At 39.7% G+C, this 18,347-nt stretch overlaps 1 protein-coding gene across 2 annotated transcripts in view; it reads left to right on the top strand.

Moving 5' to 3' along the window:
* Positions 1-8,138: 8,138 nt before the first annotated feature.
* The window catches only part of LOC109913307, a 43,524-nt gene continuing 33,315 nt past the window's right edge, over positions 8,139-18,347 (top strand). Inside the window, exon 1 of one of the 2 annotated variants that reach the window (XM_048598231.1) lies at positions 8,139-8,250. In XM_048598231.1, coding sequence (XP_048454188.1) covers positions 8,181-8,250 — 70 coding nt within the window. In that variant the 5' untranslated portion in view covers positions 8,139-8,180. The remainder of the gene's footprint in view (positions 8,251-18,347) is intronic. The other variant, XM_048598232.1, reaches the window with a different exon arrangement.

Here is an 18,347-nt window from a genome sequence, read left to right as displayed (position 1 = left end):
CTTCTTCAGAAATCAGAAAAGAAGAAGGGTCCAGACCCGAAACGTCAGCTTTCCTGCTCCTCTGATGCTGCTTGGCCTGCTGTGTTCATCCAGCTCTACACCTTGTTATCTATTTCTCTGGTTCATTTTCCCTGTCATAGTAATGTTTCAGCATGCTCACATGATATACCTGATAAATGTTTTTCCTATCTGGCATCTTTACCAGATAATTCTCCTGACTTAACTTGTTCTCAATCTGAAAAGGACCACTAAACCTTGCTTTGAAGGGATCTCCTACCACTGGTAACAACACTGATACCTTATCCCCACAGGCAAATGTGTGAATTTTAGATTTCTTATCTGCTGCTTGCTTTGTTATGTGCTGTGTCACCTTCCAATGCTGTCTAGCTAATTCACCAACTCTGTTTAATCTTTCTCTCACTTCACATACATAAAACAACTCTCTCTAACTTCAGATCTGTCAACTTTTCCTTAACTAATTTTAAAGGCCTTCTTACTTCATGTCTGAATATCAATTCAAATGGAGTTAACTGGGTTGATTCATTTGGAATATCCCTAACAGCAAATAATATCAATGGGATTACCCAATCATTGGGTAATCCTGGCAATAAGCCATCAGCATTGTCTTTAGGGTCTGATGCCACCTTTCCAATGGTCCTTGGGATTTAGCATGGTATGCACTGGATTTAAAGTGTTTGATGCCTAACTTATCCATAACCTCCTTTGGGCGGCATGGTGGCTCAGTGGTTAGCACTGCTGCCTCACAGCACCAGGGACCCAGGTCCAATTCCACCCTCGGGCGACTGTGTGGAGTTTGCACATTCTCCCTATGTCTGCGTGGGTTTCCTCCGGGTGCTCCAGTTTCCTCCCACGGTCCAAGGATGTGCAAGATAGGTGGATTGGCCATGCTAAATTGCCCGTAGTGTTCAGGGATGCATAGTTTAGGTGGGTTATAAGGGGATGGGTCTGGGTGGGATGCTCCAAGGGTCAGTGTGGACTTGTTGGGCCGAAGGGCCTGTTTCCGCACTGTAGGGATTCTATTCTATTATTCCATGAAATAATTTGGCAGTAAATTTGGACTGAATTTCTGAAAATCTGGCTGAATTTCCCTGGGTATTCCATAATGGGTAAAGAAAGCAAGCAACTGCTTCACAACCCTCATTGCTGGAAAAGCTCAGCAGGTCTGGCAGCATCTGTAAAGAAAACATCAAGATAACATTTCGGGTCGGGTGACCCTTCTTCAACCCTTTTTGCTTTGACGTTCAGTAATGGAATTACCTCCTGAAATCCGATAGACATGTCCATGATGGTTAGCAGATACTGGTTCCCACTTTTGGTTTTAGAAACAGGACCTACACAATCAATCATAATCTGCATAAAAGGTTCTTCAAATGCAGAAATTGGCATCAAAGGCGCTAGTTTTATTACTGGCTGAGGCTTTCCTAACAATGACACATATGACAGCTACAGCAAAATTCACCTACATCTTTATGTAACCCAGGCCAATAGAAATGCCTTTGTATCTTAGCTTGACTCTTCCTCACTCCTAGATGACCTCCTACAATACTCCGCAATACTTCCTGTCTGTATGCTACCAGCAACACAATCGGGTGAACTTCTGCCCATCTCTCATCTGCACTAACCTGCCAAGGTCTCCATTTCCACTTTAAGATTTTATTCTTAAGGTAAAAGCATTCTAGAATACACTCTGATTCCTTTCCCGAGTAGGCTTTATGTTATAAATCCTTTATCGTCTATTCATTTTGTTGTAACTCCATTAGTCTTTCAGTTCTTAACACCTCTGCCTGATCCTCTACCTGCTGAGGTTTTTCCCTTTACCATTTCATCAAACAGGGTGTCAGCTAATTGACTTCAACTCCATCATTTTTATCTTTTGTTTTCTCTTGTTTTAACTTATGGCAGTGGAATCTTGCACCACACAGTCTGGAAAAATTCCAGGGTAATTTTCTTTTAATTCCTCAGTTCTCTGGTTTTTATTTGACTTCTCCACTACAATGGGCATCACTCCCACCTGTGCTCCAGCTTTATCATTTCCAAAAACAAACTTTATTCCTGGAATAGCCAATTTTTCCTTCACTCCCACTATCACTTCCCCAGTCTTGATTGGACTTTCTAGCCTTATCTTACCCAGCGGACCATTAATTTTCTCTCCATTTTTTCCACAGATTATCACTGTCTTGGGCCACATTTCAGAAGGAGTGCAAATATTTTCATCTCTTACTATTAGTGACTGACCAAATCCTGTATCTGTCAATATTTTAACTTCTTCACCTCCTCCCCGTGATCTACTTGAGTAAACCTTACCCACGCAGGTGAAATCTTCGAAGAGTTCAGGCGTATTCTTACTATCCAGCCCATGACTAAGCTGTGCAGACTGTTGCAGGTCCTTGATTTCTCTTTGGATTTCCTTCACTACCTTAAATAATCCTCTTTCACTACATCCTTTTTCCCAGTGCCTTTCTTAAACCGCCCGCACTGTGACTTTGTGTGTCCCACCATATTGCTGTGAAAGCACCTGAGGCCTTTCACCTCTTTTCCACCCTCTTGGGTTTCTATTTTCGCATGTGGTAAACTGTTCCCACTGTGATCACTTTTTGTTTTTCATTGAAAGATCTGCCTCTTTCCCAAACTCTCTCCCTCACAAAACGAAACTGCTGTCAGAAGCTAGATTTCAATTTGTGCATCCACCATCTCTGCAGCTCTTCTCGCTGTTTTAAATTTTTGCTCCTCAACATGAGTTCTTATCATTTCTGGAAGTGAGTTTTTAAACCCCTCCAGCAGAATAGTCTCTTTAAGATTCTCATATGTCTTTTCTATCCTTATTGGTCTGTCCCCATCTATCGAATTTGCTCTGTTTAATTCTTTTAAACTCAATATAAGTGGGATCTGGTTCCTTTCTTGCATTTCTGAACCTTTGTCCCGATGCTTCTGATACCAATTCGTGGGCACTCAAAATAGCCTGTTTTGCTTCCGCAAAATCCCCCGACACCTCCCCTGACAGTGTTGCAAATACCTCACTAACCCCGCCTACCAACTTGGTCTGAATTAACATTACCCACACAGTCTCTGGCCAGTTCAACTGTTTAACCGATTTCTCAAAGGAAATGAAAAAGCTTCTACATCTTATTCATTGAACTTTGATAATGTTTAGACATATTTATGTATATCACTACCAGGCCTTTGGCTACAATGGGTTTGCTCATCATCACTCGCCTCTTCACTAAGGCTACCTTCTATCTTCATCTCCATCCTGTTAAATTGACTTTCCTGTCTAATTGTCAATTCCCGAAGTTTAATCTCTCTTCCTTTTATTTTTTCACGTTCAAGCTGCTTCATCTTTTCCAACTCGAACATTTTTCCTTTTTGTTCTGTTCTGCTTTTAACTGTAATTCAAACTCTCTCCTTCCTTTCGTTCTCTAACTCCAGTTGTCTTATTTTCAGCTTAATTTTTCTGACCCCACTGCACTTGACAGTTTCTCTGATATACATAAATGCCTGACTAACCCTGTTACAATTTCAGCTTTCCTCTTATCCCTAGTTAAACCCAATTCCAGCCCATCTGCTAATTCTAAACGTTTGTCCTTTTTCTGTTTTTCTAAACTTTCTTGACAAATGTGGGATGCATCCTCAACCCCCAGAACTTCTTTTGCAACCTTAACAGCCATTTCCCTGCTTTTGATTGACCCAACATCAGACAACCAAAATTAAACAGATTTTCTATTTTCTCACTTAAGTTTTACTTATAGATCTAGGACACCAATCCTTAAGTCTGCTTCAATCTACTGGGACCGTTCGTGCCCTAAATCTGTCCAAATCTGCCCAGATCCGACCAAATCCGTTCAGATCCGTCCGAATCCATTCAAATCCAATGGACCCAATCTGTTCCCAACCTGCCCAAATCCTGAGCCTGAGGTGTCCAGATCCCAGACAAGCTGGGCAGACCCTAAACTCGAGCCCCCAAACTCTCATTGGCTGCACAAAACCCACATCCACGAATATTGCCATTGATACACCTGTGATGTCTTTTGCTGGGGCTTAAAGATGGCACCAACTCTAGGGACGCCAGACTATGACAGGCTATCCAAGCTGACAGTGACCCTCTGGTATTCTTAGCTCAAGTACCCATTCATCATGTCTCAGCATAACAAAATTATGTCAATAAATTATTATTATAAATTATTTCTAATCAAAGTTCACTTCAGGAGCAGGTGGGATTTGAACTCAGGTCTCTTAGCTCAAATGCAGGGACTCTACCACTCATATGTTTTTGTTCTGTAAGTGGTAACTGCTTACAGCTGGAAACTTTACTGTTCTCATGCAGTGACCATAGATAGTGAACAGGAGAAGAACCTAACTGACTCCTCTCCTGGAATTTAAGGATGAAGAAACTAACAACAGCTTTCTCAGAACTATTCCAGACTGGGCAGGATATTTCAGACTCTCTTACATTTCACCAACAACTACATTAACCTTGTGCTTTTAAATTGTGCCCTTAACATAGAAAACATTTTCAATGCACTTCATAGGAGCATCACCAAACAGGAGATCAAATGTTGAACCCAAGAGGTAGGAGAAGTTGCCAGTAAAAAGATGGAGAGGCTGATGGAAGAGATTCCATGATGTAGGCTGCTGAAGTCATGACTGCCAACGGTGTAGTCAATGAAAATTGAGAATATGCAAGAAGGCAGAATTGGAGGAGTTTGTTTATCAACAATGGTAGGAGGGCAAGAAATATTGAAGAAGTAATAATGGTGTCATGTCATGTATTATTGGTACGTGGAGCAATAAAGTTCGGATTTATCTCCCTTAACTTCAGTTAGAGGCATTCAAACCAAAAAGACATAACTGTGTCCATTGTTTCTGCCTACCTGTGCCCAAAGGAGCCAAATCTTTTAGCTTTTTCCTGATGATCTAAAGTTCAATTAATTAGATTCTAACTTTGTAGATATCATAACAGTCCAGGTGAAACCCCTCAGTAAATACTTACACACCCAAAAGACACCAAGTTTGGTGGGGGTATCAGCTGTGTATAAAACCAAAACAATAATGACTGGATGATTGGCAACAAAACCTCATGCTCCATTGCAGTACCAACTACTATCTATGCCATTGAGACATGGAATAGAGCAGAGTACATCACATAAATTAAGCATTTCCACCAGTGTGGTCTACGTAAGTGGCGTCAGTTCTTGGGGGTTGGGGAGCTATCAAATGGCAGATGTGGGCTGTCGGGTCCTGGGGCAGAGGGTGTTGGGGTGAGTTGGTGGTGTTGAGTCAGAGGTCATGGGTGTAAGGGGTCTGTGGATCATTTAACTGGGACTAGTGTGGCCAGTTGGGAAGTCAGTTTAATAGTTATCCAAAAGTTAGCCTAGGATTTAACAATATAACATTTTCTGACTAACTATTTACTTAACTCCAGTGCAACCCTCTGAATTCTCTGGCTTAAATAGATAATTTCCAGTTGTAGGCATAGGGGAATTGCCCAGTGCCATTATCAATTTCCAGGGTAACTCCCTCAGAATCTGCTACATTGTGGATTCTGTCAGGTTCCTATACATACCTCCCACCTACACAGTAGAAACAACAATTTGGCCATTGGAAAATCTGGGTCAAAATTTTTAAAAGTAAGGATAATCCTTTCATCAATATTAAAGTATGTTTATCTTAATCTTTGAGTGTGAGAGACTTATTATCTTCAGATTCATTTGTTCTAAGCCCTGTTATAGGGAGGATGTTATTAAATTGGAAAAGGTGCAAAAAAGATTTACCAGGATGTTGCCAGAAATGAATTGTGAGGAGAGGCTGGATAGGCTGGGACTTTGTCACTGGAACGTAGGAAATTGAAGTGTGACCTTATAGAGGTTTATGAAATCATGAGGGGCATAGATAAGGTGAATAACCAAGAGCTTTTCCCCCACGGTAGGGGAGTCTAAAACTAGAGGGCGCAGGTTTAAGATGAGAGGGGAAAAGGACTTGAGAGGCAACTTTTTCACTCTGAGGGTGGTGCATATAAGAAATGAACTGCCATAGGAAGTGGTAGAGGTTGAGGACAATTACAACATTTAAGAGACATTTGGATAGGTTCATGAATAGAAAAGGTTTAGAAGAATATGGGTCAAATGCAGGCAAATGCGATTAGTTCAGTTTAGGAAACCTGGTCAGGCATGGATGAGTTGGGCTGAAGGGCCTGTTTCCATACGGTATGCCTCTATGACTCTATGTGACTCTAAATAAATATAAGAAATCTCCTTTTATTCAAATTATGTTGAGATATTTATATTACTTTTTAATTTTGTATAGTTAATGGTTACACAAAAAAATTCATTTGATCAATAATAGACCACCTCTAATCATTATCCTATTTTTGGTGGAAGAATAACTTATTATAATGAAGTTGCCTCTTGACTTTCTAGGAAATACTATTCAGAAAACTAGAGGTAGATACCAGTCATGTTAATCAAGGTGCAGTATCCAGTAATGTTGTAGAACTTAGGACCCTGTATTCTTTGATCTGATTGCGGATTTCCTCTAGTGCATTGCATACTTGCTTGAGCAACAGCAAGAAGCATAGAATTCTTTTAATTAACGTTCATTTATGTCTTATCAGTAGCTTTACAGTGATGTAAAGGGCGTGAATCATGTTGTGGTTACAAGCTAGTTTGGTTCCCTATTTTTAAAAAAAATTCTTGCTGAGGGTTTCACTGAAAAGCATTTAATTTTCCTGAATTAATTCCACATATGTTGAACCTTGTCCCCTCACTGTAAGTGACCGAAACAGGGATGATATTTTTTAAAATTGCTAGACTGCAAGCCAATGTAGGTCATGGTGTCCAGGGCTGAGCAGGACTTTGTGAGTTAGGCCATGATAGCAGAGTTTTAAATGAAACAAAAAACTAAAACAAAAATTGCTGGAAAAACCCAGCAGGTCTGGCAGCGTCTGTAGAGAGAAATCAGAGTTAATGTTTTGGGTCCAGTGACCCTTCTTCAGAACTGAAAAATTGAAGAATGGTTTGAAGAAGGGTCTGAAGATGCTGCCAGACCTGCTGAGTTTTTCCAGCAATTTCTGTTTCTTATCTCTGATTTCCAACATCCGCAGTTCTTTCGGTTTCAAGTTTTAAATGAATTTGAGATCATGGAGAGCAAAATTTGGAAAGCTGACATTTGAATAAACAAATTGAAACATAACAATGGCAGGGATAAGACTATTAGCGGCAAATTAAAATTTCTTTATTATTCTTTCATTGAATGTGGCTGTTGCTGGTAAGGCCAATATTTGTTGCAGATCTCAACTGCCCTTGAGCTGAGTGGTTTGCAGTTAATAGTCTATCAGATTGTCATTTGTCTGGAGTCACATATAGATCAGACTCCAGAAGGACACCAGATTTCTTTCCCTGAAGGACATTGGTGGAATAGATGGACATTAACAACAATCTATCGTAGTTACCATGATAACCATGACTGAGGCTAGCTTTATCTTCCAGATGCTCTATTTATTGAATTCAAATTCTACCGAATTGACTTGGTGGCATTAGAACTCATGTCTTAGGGGCATAATACTGGGATTATACATTACTGCTCCAGTGATATTGCCACAAATTAAGGCAAGAGAGTGGATGCGTGGAATAAGACAGTTCTGATAATGCAGTGGATCTATGATTGGAAGCTCACCGCTGGGATAAACAGAATGCCAAGTTTGTGTTTAAGTTCAGTGTCAGTGACCAGAGAGAGATGAAAACCGTAAGCAAAATACCACAGATGCTGAAAATTAAACAGAAAAACATAAAACAATGGAAATACTTAGCAGGCCTTGCAATATCCAGGGAGAAAGAAAAAGTTGATTTTTCAGGTTAACATCCTTTCATTAGACTTCCTTAAAAGTGAGAAATGAATTTAGTGGTCATGGAACAGAAATTGTGCTGGGGACTGAGGATAATCGTTTCAGTGTTCTATTTGCTACACCGTGCAAATTCACTCAGAAGAAACAAACCTGCTCTGAGTTCTTATTTTATCAGTAAAATTCATTATTGTACAATGGGGAAGCAGCAGTTACATTCTATGTCACAGGAAAGAGAAACCACATGTTTCAGAATTATCGGGTTTCACATCACAGTTAAAAAAAGATAAATTACACTACTTGATGTGCTCCTTCCGACTGCAAGATGAAGTCTTCACATTTGTATAAACCATTTTTCTACTCTGAATTAATTCTAATTCTACTCAGTGCTTCAGGTAAGGTCCTTAACCTTCATGCATTTTAGTTTTCATTTAATGAAATTGTCCTGATATTATGAACCATTTTAGATTCATACAAGATTTGGAATGTAAGCCTTGTGTAATTTTATTTACAGTGATATAACAATTTAGAGCCCAGTAATTGTTTTATAATAAGGAATATAAACAGCAAGTTCCATTTTGGGATACTGCATCCACGGTATAACAATTTCCATCTATTAAAATTAATGAGTGGGAAACTCTAGACTTAGGGTATGCAGCTTTCTGATTTGTGATATGGATATAGCAGAGCGTAGGCAGAAAATTAATTCTGGATCACTTGATGAATTGTATTTTGAGAATTCTAAGAATTAATGTGTGATGTACAAGTGGTTACATGAACTTATACCTGTTATTTACCTACTAAATGCTGTTGTACCTACCTATCTGCTAAATGCTCATAGTCCCACTTTACCAGCATTAATATTGATTAATTGTTTAAGAGGTGTTGAGCAAAATTCTTCTTCTTTTTATTTTGATAAACCATTAATTCAAGTATCTCCATGTACATCCATCCTATTCATTTCTACCCTTTCGCAGTAGCATGTAGTTTAACAGACATGGCGAAAGAAATAATGGCCCAACTTCTGCTTATAAAAAAGAAAAAAAATCACTCTTACCATTACTAATAAGCAAATCAAGCACCAGCTTTGGGTGACGGAGGATTATCTTGGAAATTAAGCTACTCTGCTTTCGCTAAGTGTAAATAGCATCTCACCTTTAATACCACTATACTTTTCCTGAAGATACAACATCTAGTCATAAATTTGCCATTAAACTTGCCATAGCAAGACAAGCTAAATAATTAATATGTTAAGAACGCTTTTAACAATGTAATAAATTTGACTTTGTAACACCATAATTGCCAATGATTACGGATAATTACTTTCGACTCCAGAGAGTGAACAATTCTAAATGTGCAGTCTCATTCCTTCACGTTGTGAATTAATTTAGAAGATTTGAAAAATGTCAACAAATGTTTTTTTTGTATTTATTTTAAGTTTTTTTTCTACACTTTCCTAATCCAAGTTTTTTTTCTCTCTCTTTATTTCTTTCTTCTTGTCCCTGATTTGTCATTGAGTTCACTAAGTCTAAATTACACCATTTCTCAGCCCTTCTGTTTAGTTCTTAATTGTTAAATTTCATCAGTTCAAGAGATAACCACACTGTTACCTCTCCTGCATCAGTCTGCACTTCAAACAATTTTGTGGACTAAAGTATCTCCCTGCTGTAGGAAAGATGTTGCTAAACTTGTAAGGGTGCAGAGAAGATTTACAAGGATGGTGTCAGGGTTGGAGAGTTTGAGCTATAAGGAGAAGTTGAATAAGCTTGGGCTATTTTCCCTGGAGCGTCAGAGGCTGAGGGATGAGCTTGTAAAATCATGAGGGACACGGATACAGTGAATAGCCAATTTGTTTTCCCCAGGGTAGGGGAGTCCCAAACTAGACGGCATAGGTTTAAGGTGAGAGGGGAAAGTTATAAAAAGGGACGTAAGGGGCAACTTTTTCACACACAAACAAAGTAGGTGGAAAAGATCAGCATGTTTAGCGGCATCTGTGAAGGAATAAACAGAGTCAACGTTTTGGGTCCGGTGACCCTTCCTCAGAACTCAGTTCTCAGTTCTGAGGAAGGGTCACCGGACCCGAAACGTTAACTCTGTTTTTTCCTTCACAGATGCTGCCGGACCCGCTGAACTTTTCCAGCAAATTTGTTTTTGTTCTTGATTTACAGCATCCGCAGTTCTTTTGGTTTTTATTTAACTTTTTTACACAGATGGTTGTGCGAGCATGGAAAGAACTGCTAGAAGAAGTGGCAGAGGTGGGTACAATTACAGTATGTAAAAGGCATCTAGGTGGGTACGTGAGTAGGAAGGGCTTGGAGGGATATGGGCCAAATGGATTATTTTAGGATATCTGGTCAGCATGGATGAGTTGGACTAAAGGGTCTGTTTCCATGCAGTACAATTCTATGACTCTATTTACCAAAAGACGAAGAAGGCGTGCATAGCTCCAGCAAATTCTGGGTCAATTGTATTGAAACAATGCAGAAATCTGAGACAAATATCACTAAATCTTGCAGAAAAGTAAAAGAAAGCAGTCTCAATTAGATGTTGTTCATGATTACAACTTATTCACGCAAACACAAATCTCCCAGTGCTTTCCCCATTAATCATGCTGTTGTTCAGAGGGCACTCTAGTTGTTATTTAATTAATTAGCCTTGTTGCAAAAGTCTAATTTTAAAAATATAGAGAAATTGTACTTATACAGTGCTTTTTATGACTTCAGGACAAATCAAAGTAGTTCACAGCTAATTAAATACACTTTAAGCGTTGTCAGCCTTGTTATGCAAGGAAATATGGCAGTAGTCTGGAACACTCTGAGGTCAACAGAGCAGACGTAAAATAAAGGACCAAATAATCTCCCATAATGTTATTGATTGAGAGATAAATATTATCCAGAAAACTTGAAGAATTTCATTCCTTTCTTCAAGGATGATCTCTGAATCTTTTACTTGCACATGTGAAGGTAGAAGGTACTTGATGTAACATTTCATTCAAAAGATACCATTTATATAATTCCCTCAGTAATGCATTTATGTGTCAGCATGGAACAGTATTTAAATCCCCAGACCTGACGCAGAATCATGTCTGAGTACATACATTAGGTTCCCCTACACATTCTGTTTATTGGAAAATTAATGTACTCAATCACCACAGGCAACGCGACTGAAATTTTTTCGGAGATTGTCATGAATGTGTATTCATTCACCTGTACAGAAGATGATCAGTAGCTGATCTCATATTCATTTATTCATTGTTAAAGTACTGCAGTACTCAAAGGTGTAATGGAACCTAACTGGAAAGAGCTTTTGATCTGCATTGTTCACATCCAAACACTTAAAATCATTTTTACTTGTGGTATTTTTAGACTAACGTCTAACATGGTTATTTTGAACAGTTCAATCCTGTAAATACATGCAGCGGAACCTATCACAAGTGCTTGAATTTGAACTTTGCAAATCGAAATTGCCCCCCTGTCTTCTTGAGTGCTACAAAGTAAAATTCATTAAGAGAAGTGATGTTCACTCAGAGGTAAACTTAGAATGATGGACATTTACAGCACTGAAATACAAATGCAGTCCCCCATTCTTTGTGGGATCTTCCCCATAAGCAACTACTTTTCTCTACTAACTCCCCACAGTTTACTACTATCCTCCACATGAAATTTGCTTTTGCTTTAAATTATGCAATAGCTTTGCTGCAACCACTGTCCGCAGCAAGACATTTGATGTTTTAATGGCTTTCTCTACGCAAACAATTGTTAAAACTCTCTTTTTTGCTTTTTAATACAAATCTCAAATTGATGAGACCTCTCCTTATTCTCTAATTAGAAACAATGGTCTTTCCCTATTTACCATATCAAAAACATTTATAAATCAAAAAACTTTCTACTAACTTTCTTCTAATGTTTTCCATGAAACCGCTCAGTGTCTCAAATCTCTCTCTCCATTTTTGAAAGACTGAAAGCAGCTCCCAAATTCACTCTGTAGAACTCAGATAGATTTGTGTTCTCGTTATGTCTAAACTGATAAAGGACACAAAAATATAATGATTTAAAAACATTACCAGTGGGTCAAAACAAATGCATCCACCAACAATTGGGAGCATATGTTTTGTATTTGTTAGCATGTGGTTTCTTATTTATCATTTTCTTCTCAAATAATCAAAGTTTTATACTTCAGTATCAGAAATTCCAGGTTCCAGGTGCAGTAAGCTAAGATTACTTATACATTAAAAAATACTTAATTGCAAGACAGATGTTTGTTAGTTTAAAATTTGTACATTATATTTCTGAGCTTGTTGCATCACTGTTGCATATTCATTCACTCAATTTTTTAATCATTTCTCACTTCTACATGCAAAAATCCAGAGAATTCTGCATTCATGGTTGCAGAAATTTCGAATCAACCTGTTCAGAATCTTACGTCACACCTCTGGAGCAGTTGGGACTTGAACGCAAGTTTCCTAGTCCGGAGACAGGGACACTACCACTGTTCCAAAAAACCTTTGGCATTAATTATTCTAGCCTACCCTTACATATATCACCTTTCTTAAACCATCACCTGCATTTATAAAATATCAATTCCAAAATCTGACATCTAGACACATATTACATTGAGGGTTCCAGCTGGAGGGCAATTGCCCAGCAGGATCTTAAATTTCTAGGCAACTCACTCATAGCCTGCTGCATTGGGGACTTTGCAATGTACTGTTGTGTGACTGCCAGCTATGCAGCAGAAATGACAATCAGACCATCAGAAAATCAAGTGGATAAATTGTGCATTTGTATCACACACAATAAAATTGGTGAATGACAAGATAACCTATCTTTTACCTTTAAGGAGGAAATTTTACTGGTTCTCTCAGGAATCTCAAAGTGAATGTCTAAAAAGAATTTTATTAGTCACATTTTCTCACACTTAGGACCCAATGAAATTTATCTTTTTCTGCCAAAAAGAGTTTCTTGCAGACAGGGTACAGCCATGCGCAATGTAAAACTAAACAATATTTCAGGAACAGGAATTCAGCTTTGCATGTTTCAGATAATCTGATCCAAGATACATGGAGATACACATGAGTCTAGAAGCCTGAGTAAACCATTCAAACACCTCAAGCCTGACCCTCCATCCAATTTTATCATGAGTTGATCCTTACTATTCTTTCCTGATGAAAATCAATCAATCTCAGGTTTAAAATTTTCAATTAACCCAGTGTCACCAGCTTTTTGAGGATGGAATTCCAGAGTTCTTGTGCCAATTAGTTAGAATGTGCCCCGACTTTACTATTGAAGTTGTTTAGGCTCGCGCCAGTCTAAGTGTCTTTCTTAAATCCAGTGATCCACAATGGGGCTGATGACAATTTAATCCATGATGTGGAGATGCTGCTGGTGGACTGAGGTGGACAAAGTCAGAAGTCATACGATACCAGGTTATAGGCCAACAGGTTTACTTGAAATCCCAAGCTTTCAAAGTGCCGCTCTTTCATCAAGTGAAGTGACTTCACCCAACAAAGGAGCAGCAGTCGGAAAGCTTGCGATTTCAATTGAATCTGTTGGACTATAACCTGGTGTCATGTGACTTCTGACTTTACTCCACAGCAGAGCGACATTTTGGTAGGTCAGTAAGTCTCCCCTGAGGTAAACACATTTTCTTCAGTGGGATTAAAAGGGAAAACAGAACACTACTGCTGTCCCCACAAGTGAAGCCTGAGTCTGTGCTACACCCTTTCTCCTCCCCTCCTTCCGCAGCCAACATGCTCTCACAGATGCCCCACACACCGCACAGTCTATACTTGGTGGCCTCAAGTGCTGAACTGAGCTTCATAATCTTCACTCACCCCTTCTTCTCACCCACTAACTGTTGCTTTCCACCAAAAATAATGTGACAGTGGGATGGAAAATTTATCAGAATGTGGAAGGTAACAGAGATCAAAGAATGGAAAGTACAAATTTAACACAAATAAATTGTCAGCCTTGCAAATTGACCATCAAAGCTACACAATCATTTAAATGGATTCAACTATTTATTTTCACTTCAATGTTTTTTTCAATTTTTTTTCCTGAAACTGCTTATAATGACATGACACCCAAGGAATGGCTTGGTGTGATGCCGTGTATCTGGTGTAGATTTAATCATGTGAGATTTCTCTGACTGCTGGTTGATGGCCAAGGACTGACACCTAGAAAAGCAACGCGAATTTTAATTATTGTGAATAATCGCTGGGACAAAACTAAATAAAACCCCATGGAAAGAATTTACTGCCATATTCCAATAATTGTTAATTTGAAGGTAAATGTTACCCACCCAGTTTCCTTCCATCTAAATATTTTTATGCAGTCCCCTTTGTCTAAACATTTGCCTGACTGTATCAGTTGAATTTTCCCTTTTGTAGTTAAGGTGAGCTGGAAGATAGTTTCACAGCATTCAGTTCACCATGGTCCATTGCAGCTCATTAATCAAGCATATGAGATTGAGGCCATGTTTCTACACATCTAGTGCCATTTTTCAAGGCTAGTAGCATATTTACTTCAGACCCTGTAAGCCAGGAATTATCCCTTGCACTGTGTTCTTCAACCGTAATCAGCAAAGAGTTGGCCCAGAAAAGGATAAGCTCATCCCTGGTTCACAAACTGAAATTGGGAGATGTTGGTAGATGGAGTGCTGGCAAGGAAGTCTGTCTTCATCCCAGCTGACGGAACACTATGTTACCTGACACAGCCAGCGTGAAGCAGGAAACCCAGCAATACCATAAGGAGGTCTTCTGTACTCTGCAAGGCTAAATCCCACCTTCAGCTCTCGGCTGTCTTGTAGTCAAAGGGCTGGCATTCAATCCAGCTCCAATACTGCACATGTATCTCATGTAGGATGATGTATTATACTCTTAGTACATCACGCATCATGAAAACTTGAGGACTGTCACCCATCTCAACAGCCCCAAATAGCGCTTCCTGCCCTCTGCATTTCCTCCTCACTCACTGGGGACATCTCAGCTGCACATGCATGACTGCTAGCTACTCTTGTATCTACTTCCATTATTCTCAATCCCTCCTTTTGTCTCTACCCAACAGGCCCAATCCCACTTGAACTAACATCTCAACAGCATGCTGACTGAACTAGCTGGAATCCCCAGACTCCTTGCATTTGACATGCAGGACTGACCACAGCCCAATCTCTGGACTACAAAGACATGGTTACCTGGACTCCTGTAGGACTAAGTACCTGTCTGACCTGGCTGTTGCATCACTCCCTGACTGACTGTAATTTCCCTTCACTCAACTAAGGATTCTTCCCCTTTGACTTTCACACATTGCCACTTGAAGCATATTCCCTGTTTATCACATAAGCTGTTGGTACCTGTAACAGCTCTGACGATGACATAATACAATGTTGTATAGTGACATGTCTATCCTTGTTTGACTAAGTCATTTATTTTTTCAACATTCCCCACTGTTACTCTGACATTTTGTGGTATGTGTAATTAAGATAGCTCCACATCTGCCTGTTGATAATTCATCTTCTTCATCCTCCCTCGTTTGTCAAATGGTGCATCCTACATCTTGGGAAATATGGTTGGTAGTGACTTGGCAATATCATTTTCATGTAAATTCAAAACACGATGTCTGCTGGTGATGATAACCTCCATATGCATTGATTTAGCTCTAAGGAACAACCTGGTGACATTTCAGGATAAATAATTTACAAACCATTCACCCATTGAGACCATTTCATCTGTGGTATTAAGGTGAGGACGTCAAATAAAGAATTGCAAACATTGTGCGTTGTTCAAAATAAGTCCAGCAACTGCAAACCAGTTTAAATGCAGTGGTGGGGAAACTTTGTGGAACAATTATTCGGCATAGCATTAATAGTCACATGGAAAACTGTGGATTAATTCAGCAGAGTCAGCATAAATTTTTAGGAAAAAATTGTACCTAGCAAAGTAGTTGGAGTTTTTTTGAAGAAGTAACAGGAAAGGGTTGTTGAGGGTAAGACAGTTGATGTGATAGACACATGTTCCCTACAGGTGTTCGATGCAAACCTACACAGCAGACTTATCAGGAATATTATAGGTCATGGAATAAAAGGAACTGTCCCATAGTGGATAAAAGATTGGCTAAATGATAGGAAAAATAAAGTAATAGTTAATGGATATTTTGCTGGCTGGAAGAATGCTTGTAGTGGAGTTCCCCGGGGTCAGTATTGGGACATTTGATTTTCCTAATAAAAAGGAATGACCTCAATTTTGGTGTGAAAGCAACAATTTAAAACGTAGTGTACAACACAACACAATACTTGGGGCGATTATGAACTGTAAAGAGGACAGGGTAAAACTTCCAAAGGACATTGACACTTTGGTGGAGTGGTTGGATAAGCAACAGATCAAGTTCAATGAGCAAATGTGTGATGTGATGTACTTTGGCACAAAATGTATGGAGAGACAATATAAAATATAGAGTGGGGCCCTGCCCCTGCACCAGGAGGCCTGAGTTCAGGTCCCACCTGCTCCAGAGATGTATAGTAATTGATTTAAAAAATAGGTTAAATTTTTAAAAATTATAAAATATAGTGTACTAGTCCAATGGATGTGCAAGACTTTGGAGACCTGGGTGTATTTGTACATACAGCATTAAAGATGGCAGGACAGATGGAGAGAGCTGCTAAAAAAGCAAAACGTTTTTAAGTGTTTTGCAAAAGAGCAAATGCAATGTGAGAAAACACTTTTGCACACAGCGAGAAGTTCAAGTCTGGAATGCACTACTGGACTGAAACATCACAGAAGGCAACAGATGGTTACTTAAATACTAAACAATACGCAAGGTCATATGCAAAAAGCAATAAATTAGCATTAAGTCAAAATGCTCAGGCAATTGATGCAAGTGTGATGGACTGAATTGTCTCCTTCAGCACCTTTGCAATTCTGTGATTTTGGGATTCAGTGGTACACACTCATTTGACACACATAACTCGAAGGGCTTGCCTGTGTCCTGTGGTCCATTGTCAGAAATTATTTATTTATGTGCACCAAACAGACAAATGTGGCACTCTATGTGTCTACCACAAATTCACGTGAAGTGTTCTTTACAAGTCTGACAATTGGAAATTTTAAGAAAAGTTTGAAGACTAAGATTAAGAACTCTCCATTCGTGGGAAATAGGTCACTGATGATTTTTGACCAGGGGAATGATAAAATTTAGTGAAGTACAAAGATTCACTTCATTGATGTGGCTGGTTACACATCCTCACTAACTTTTCAATGTCACCATTAAACCCTGGTCAATAAATTATAATATGTGCCCATTGCCTATTCTGCTCCCTGCCTATATGCCCTCTATATCCTGGTGAAGAGATTTGAGCACAAGTATTGGTTTACCGCTCAAGATACCAAGTTCATTTTTGTATGGCCAATAGCATCTGTGAGTCAATAGCACTGCTCTGATTATGTAGGACCACCCTTCAGCTTTTTGTTCAGAAAAATCTGCTCAGATATGTTACTACACACCTCTGGAGGAGCTGGGACTCGAATGCAGGACCAAAAACAGAAATTGTTGGAAAAGCTCAGCAGGTCTGGCAGCATCTGTGGAGAAAGAGTTAACATTTTGGGTCAAGTGACCGTTCCTCAGAATTACAGATCTCCTGACTTGGAGGTAGCGACACTACCACAGTGCCATAGGACCTCGTAGAAAGACACTGCTGAGACTTAAACTCAGGATCATCCTGAAACACCACCCAGGCTGTCTTCAGTTGTTAGCTATTTCTGATTGAAGCTGGCCACGTGTATGTATTTTTTTTGTTCATTCGCAGGATGAGGGTGTCACTGGCTAGGCCAGGATTTATTGTCCAGAGGGCAGTTATGAATCAACAATATTGCTGTGGGTCCGGAGTCATGTGTAAGCCAGACCAGGTAAGGCAGCAGATTTTGTCCCCTAAAGGACATTACTGAACCAGATGGGGTTTTTCCAACAATCAACAATGGATTCATGGTCAACATTAAGCTCTTAATTCCAGATTTCTGTTGAAATCGAATTCCTCTATCTCCCATGCCACGTTTCCAGAATGTTACCTGGGTCTCTTGGGTTAACAGTCCAGCAATAACACCACAAAGCCATTGTCTCAGATAACAAGGTGTAGAGCTGAATGAACACAGCAGGCCAAGCAGCATCAGAGGAGCAGGAAGGCTGACGTTTCGGGCCTAGACCCTTCTTCAGAAATGGGGGAGGGGAAGGGGGTTCTGAAATAAATAGGGAGAGAGGGGGAGGCGGATAGAAGATGGATAGAGGAGAAGATAGGTGAAGAGGAGACAGACAGATCAAAGAGGCGGGGATAGAGCCAGTAGAGGTGAGTGTAGGTGGGGAGGTAGGGAGGGGATAGGTCAGTCCAGGGAGGACGGACAGGTCAAGGGGGCGGGATGAGGTTAGTAGGTAGGAGATGGGGGTGGGGCTTGGGGTGGGAGGGGGGGATAGGTGGGAGGAAGGACAGGTTAGGGAGGCGGGGACGA

Source organism: Rhincodon typus, chromosome 6, assembly GCF_021869965.1.
Source record: "Rhincodon typus isolate 14 chromosome 6, sRhiTyp1.1, whole genome shotgun sequence".
Taxonomy (NCBI): Eukaryota; Metazoa; Chordata; class Chondrichthyes; order Orectolobiformes; family Rhincodontidae; genus Rhincodon; species Rhincodon typus.
This window is presented reverse-complemented; position numbering and strand designations above follow the sequence as displayed.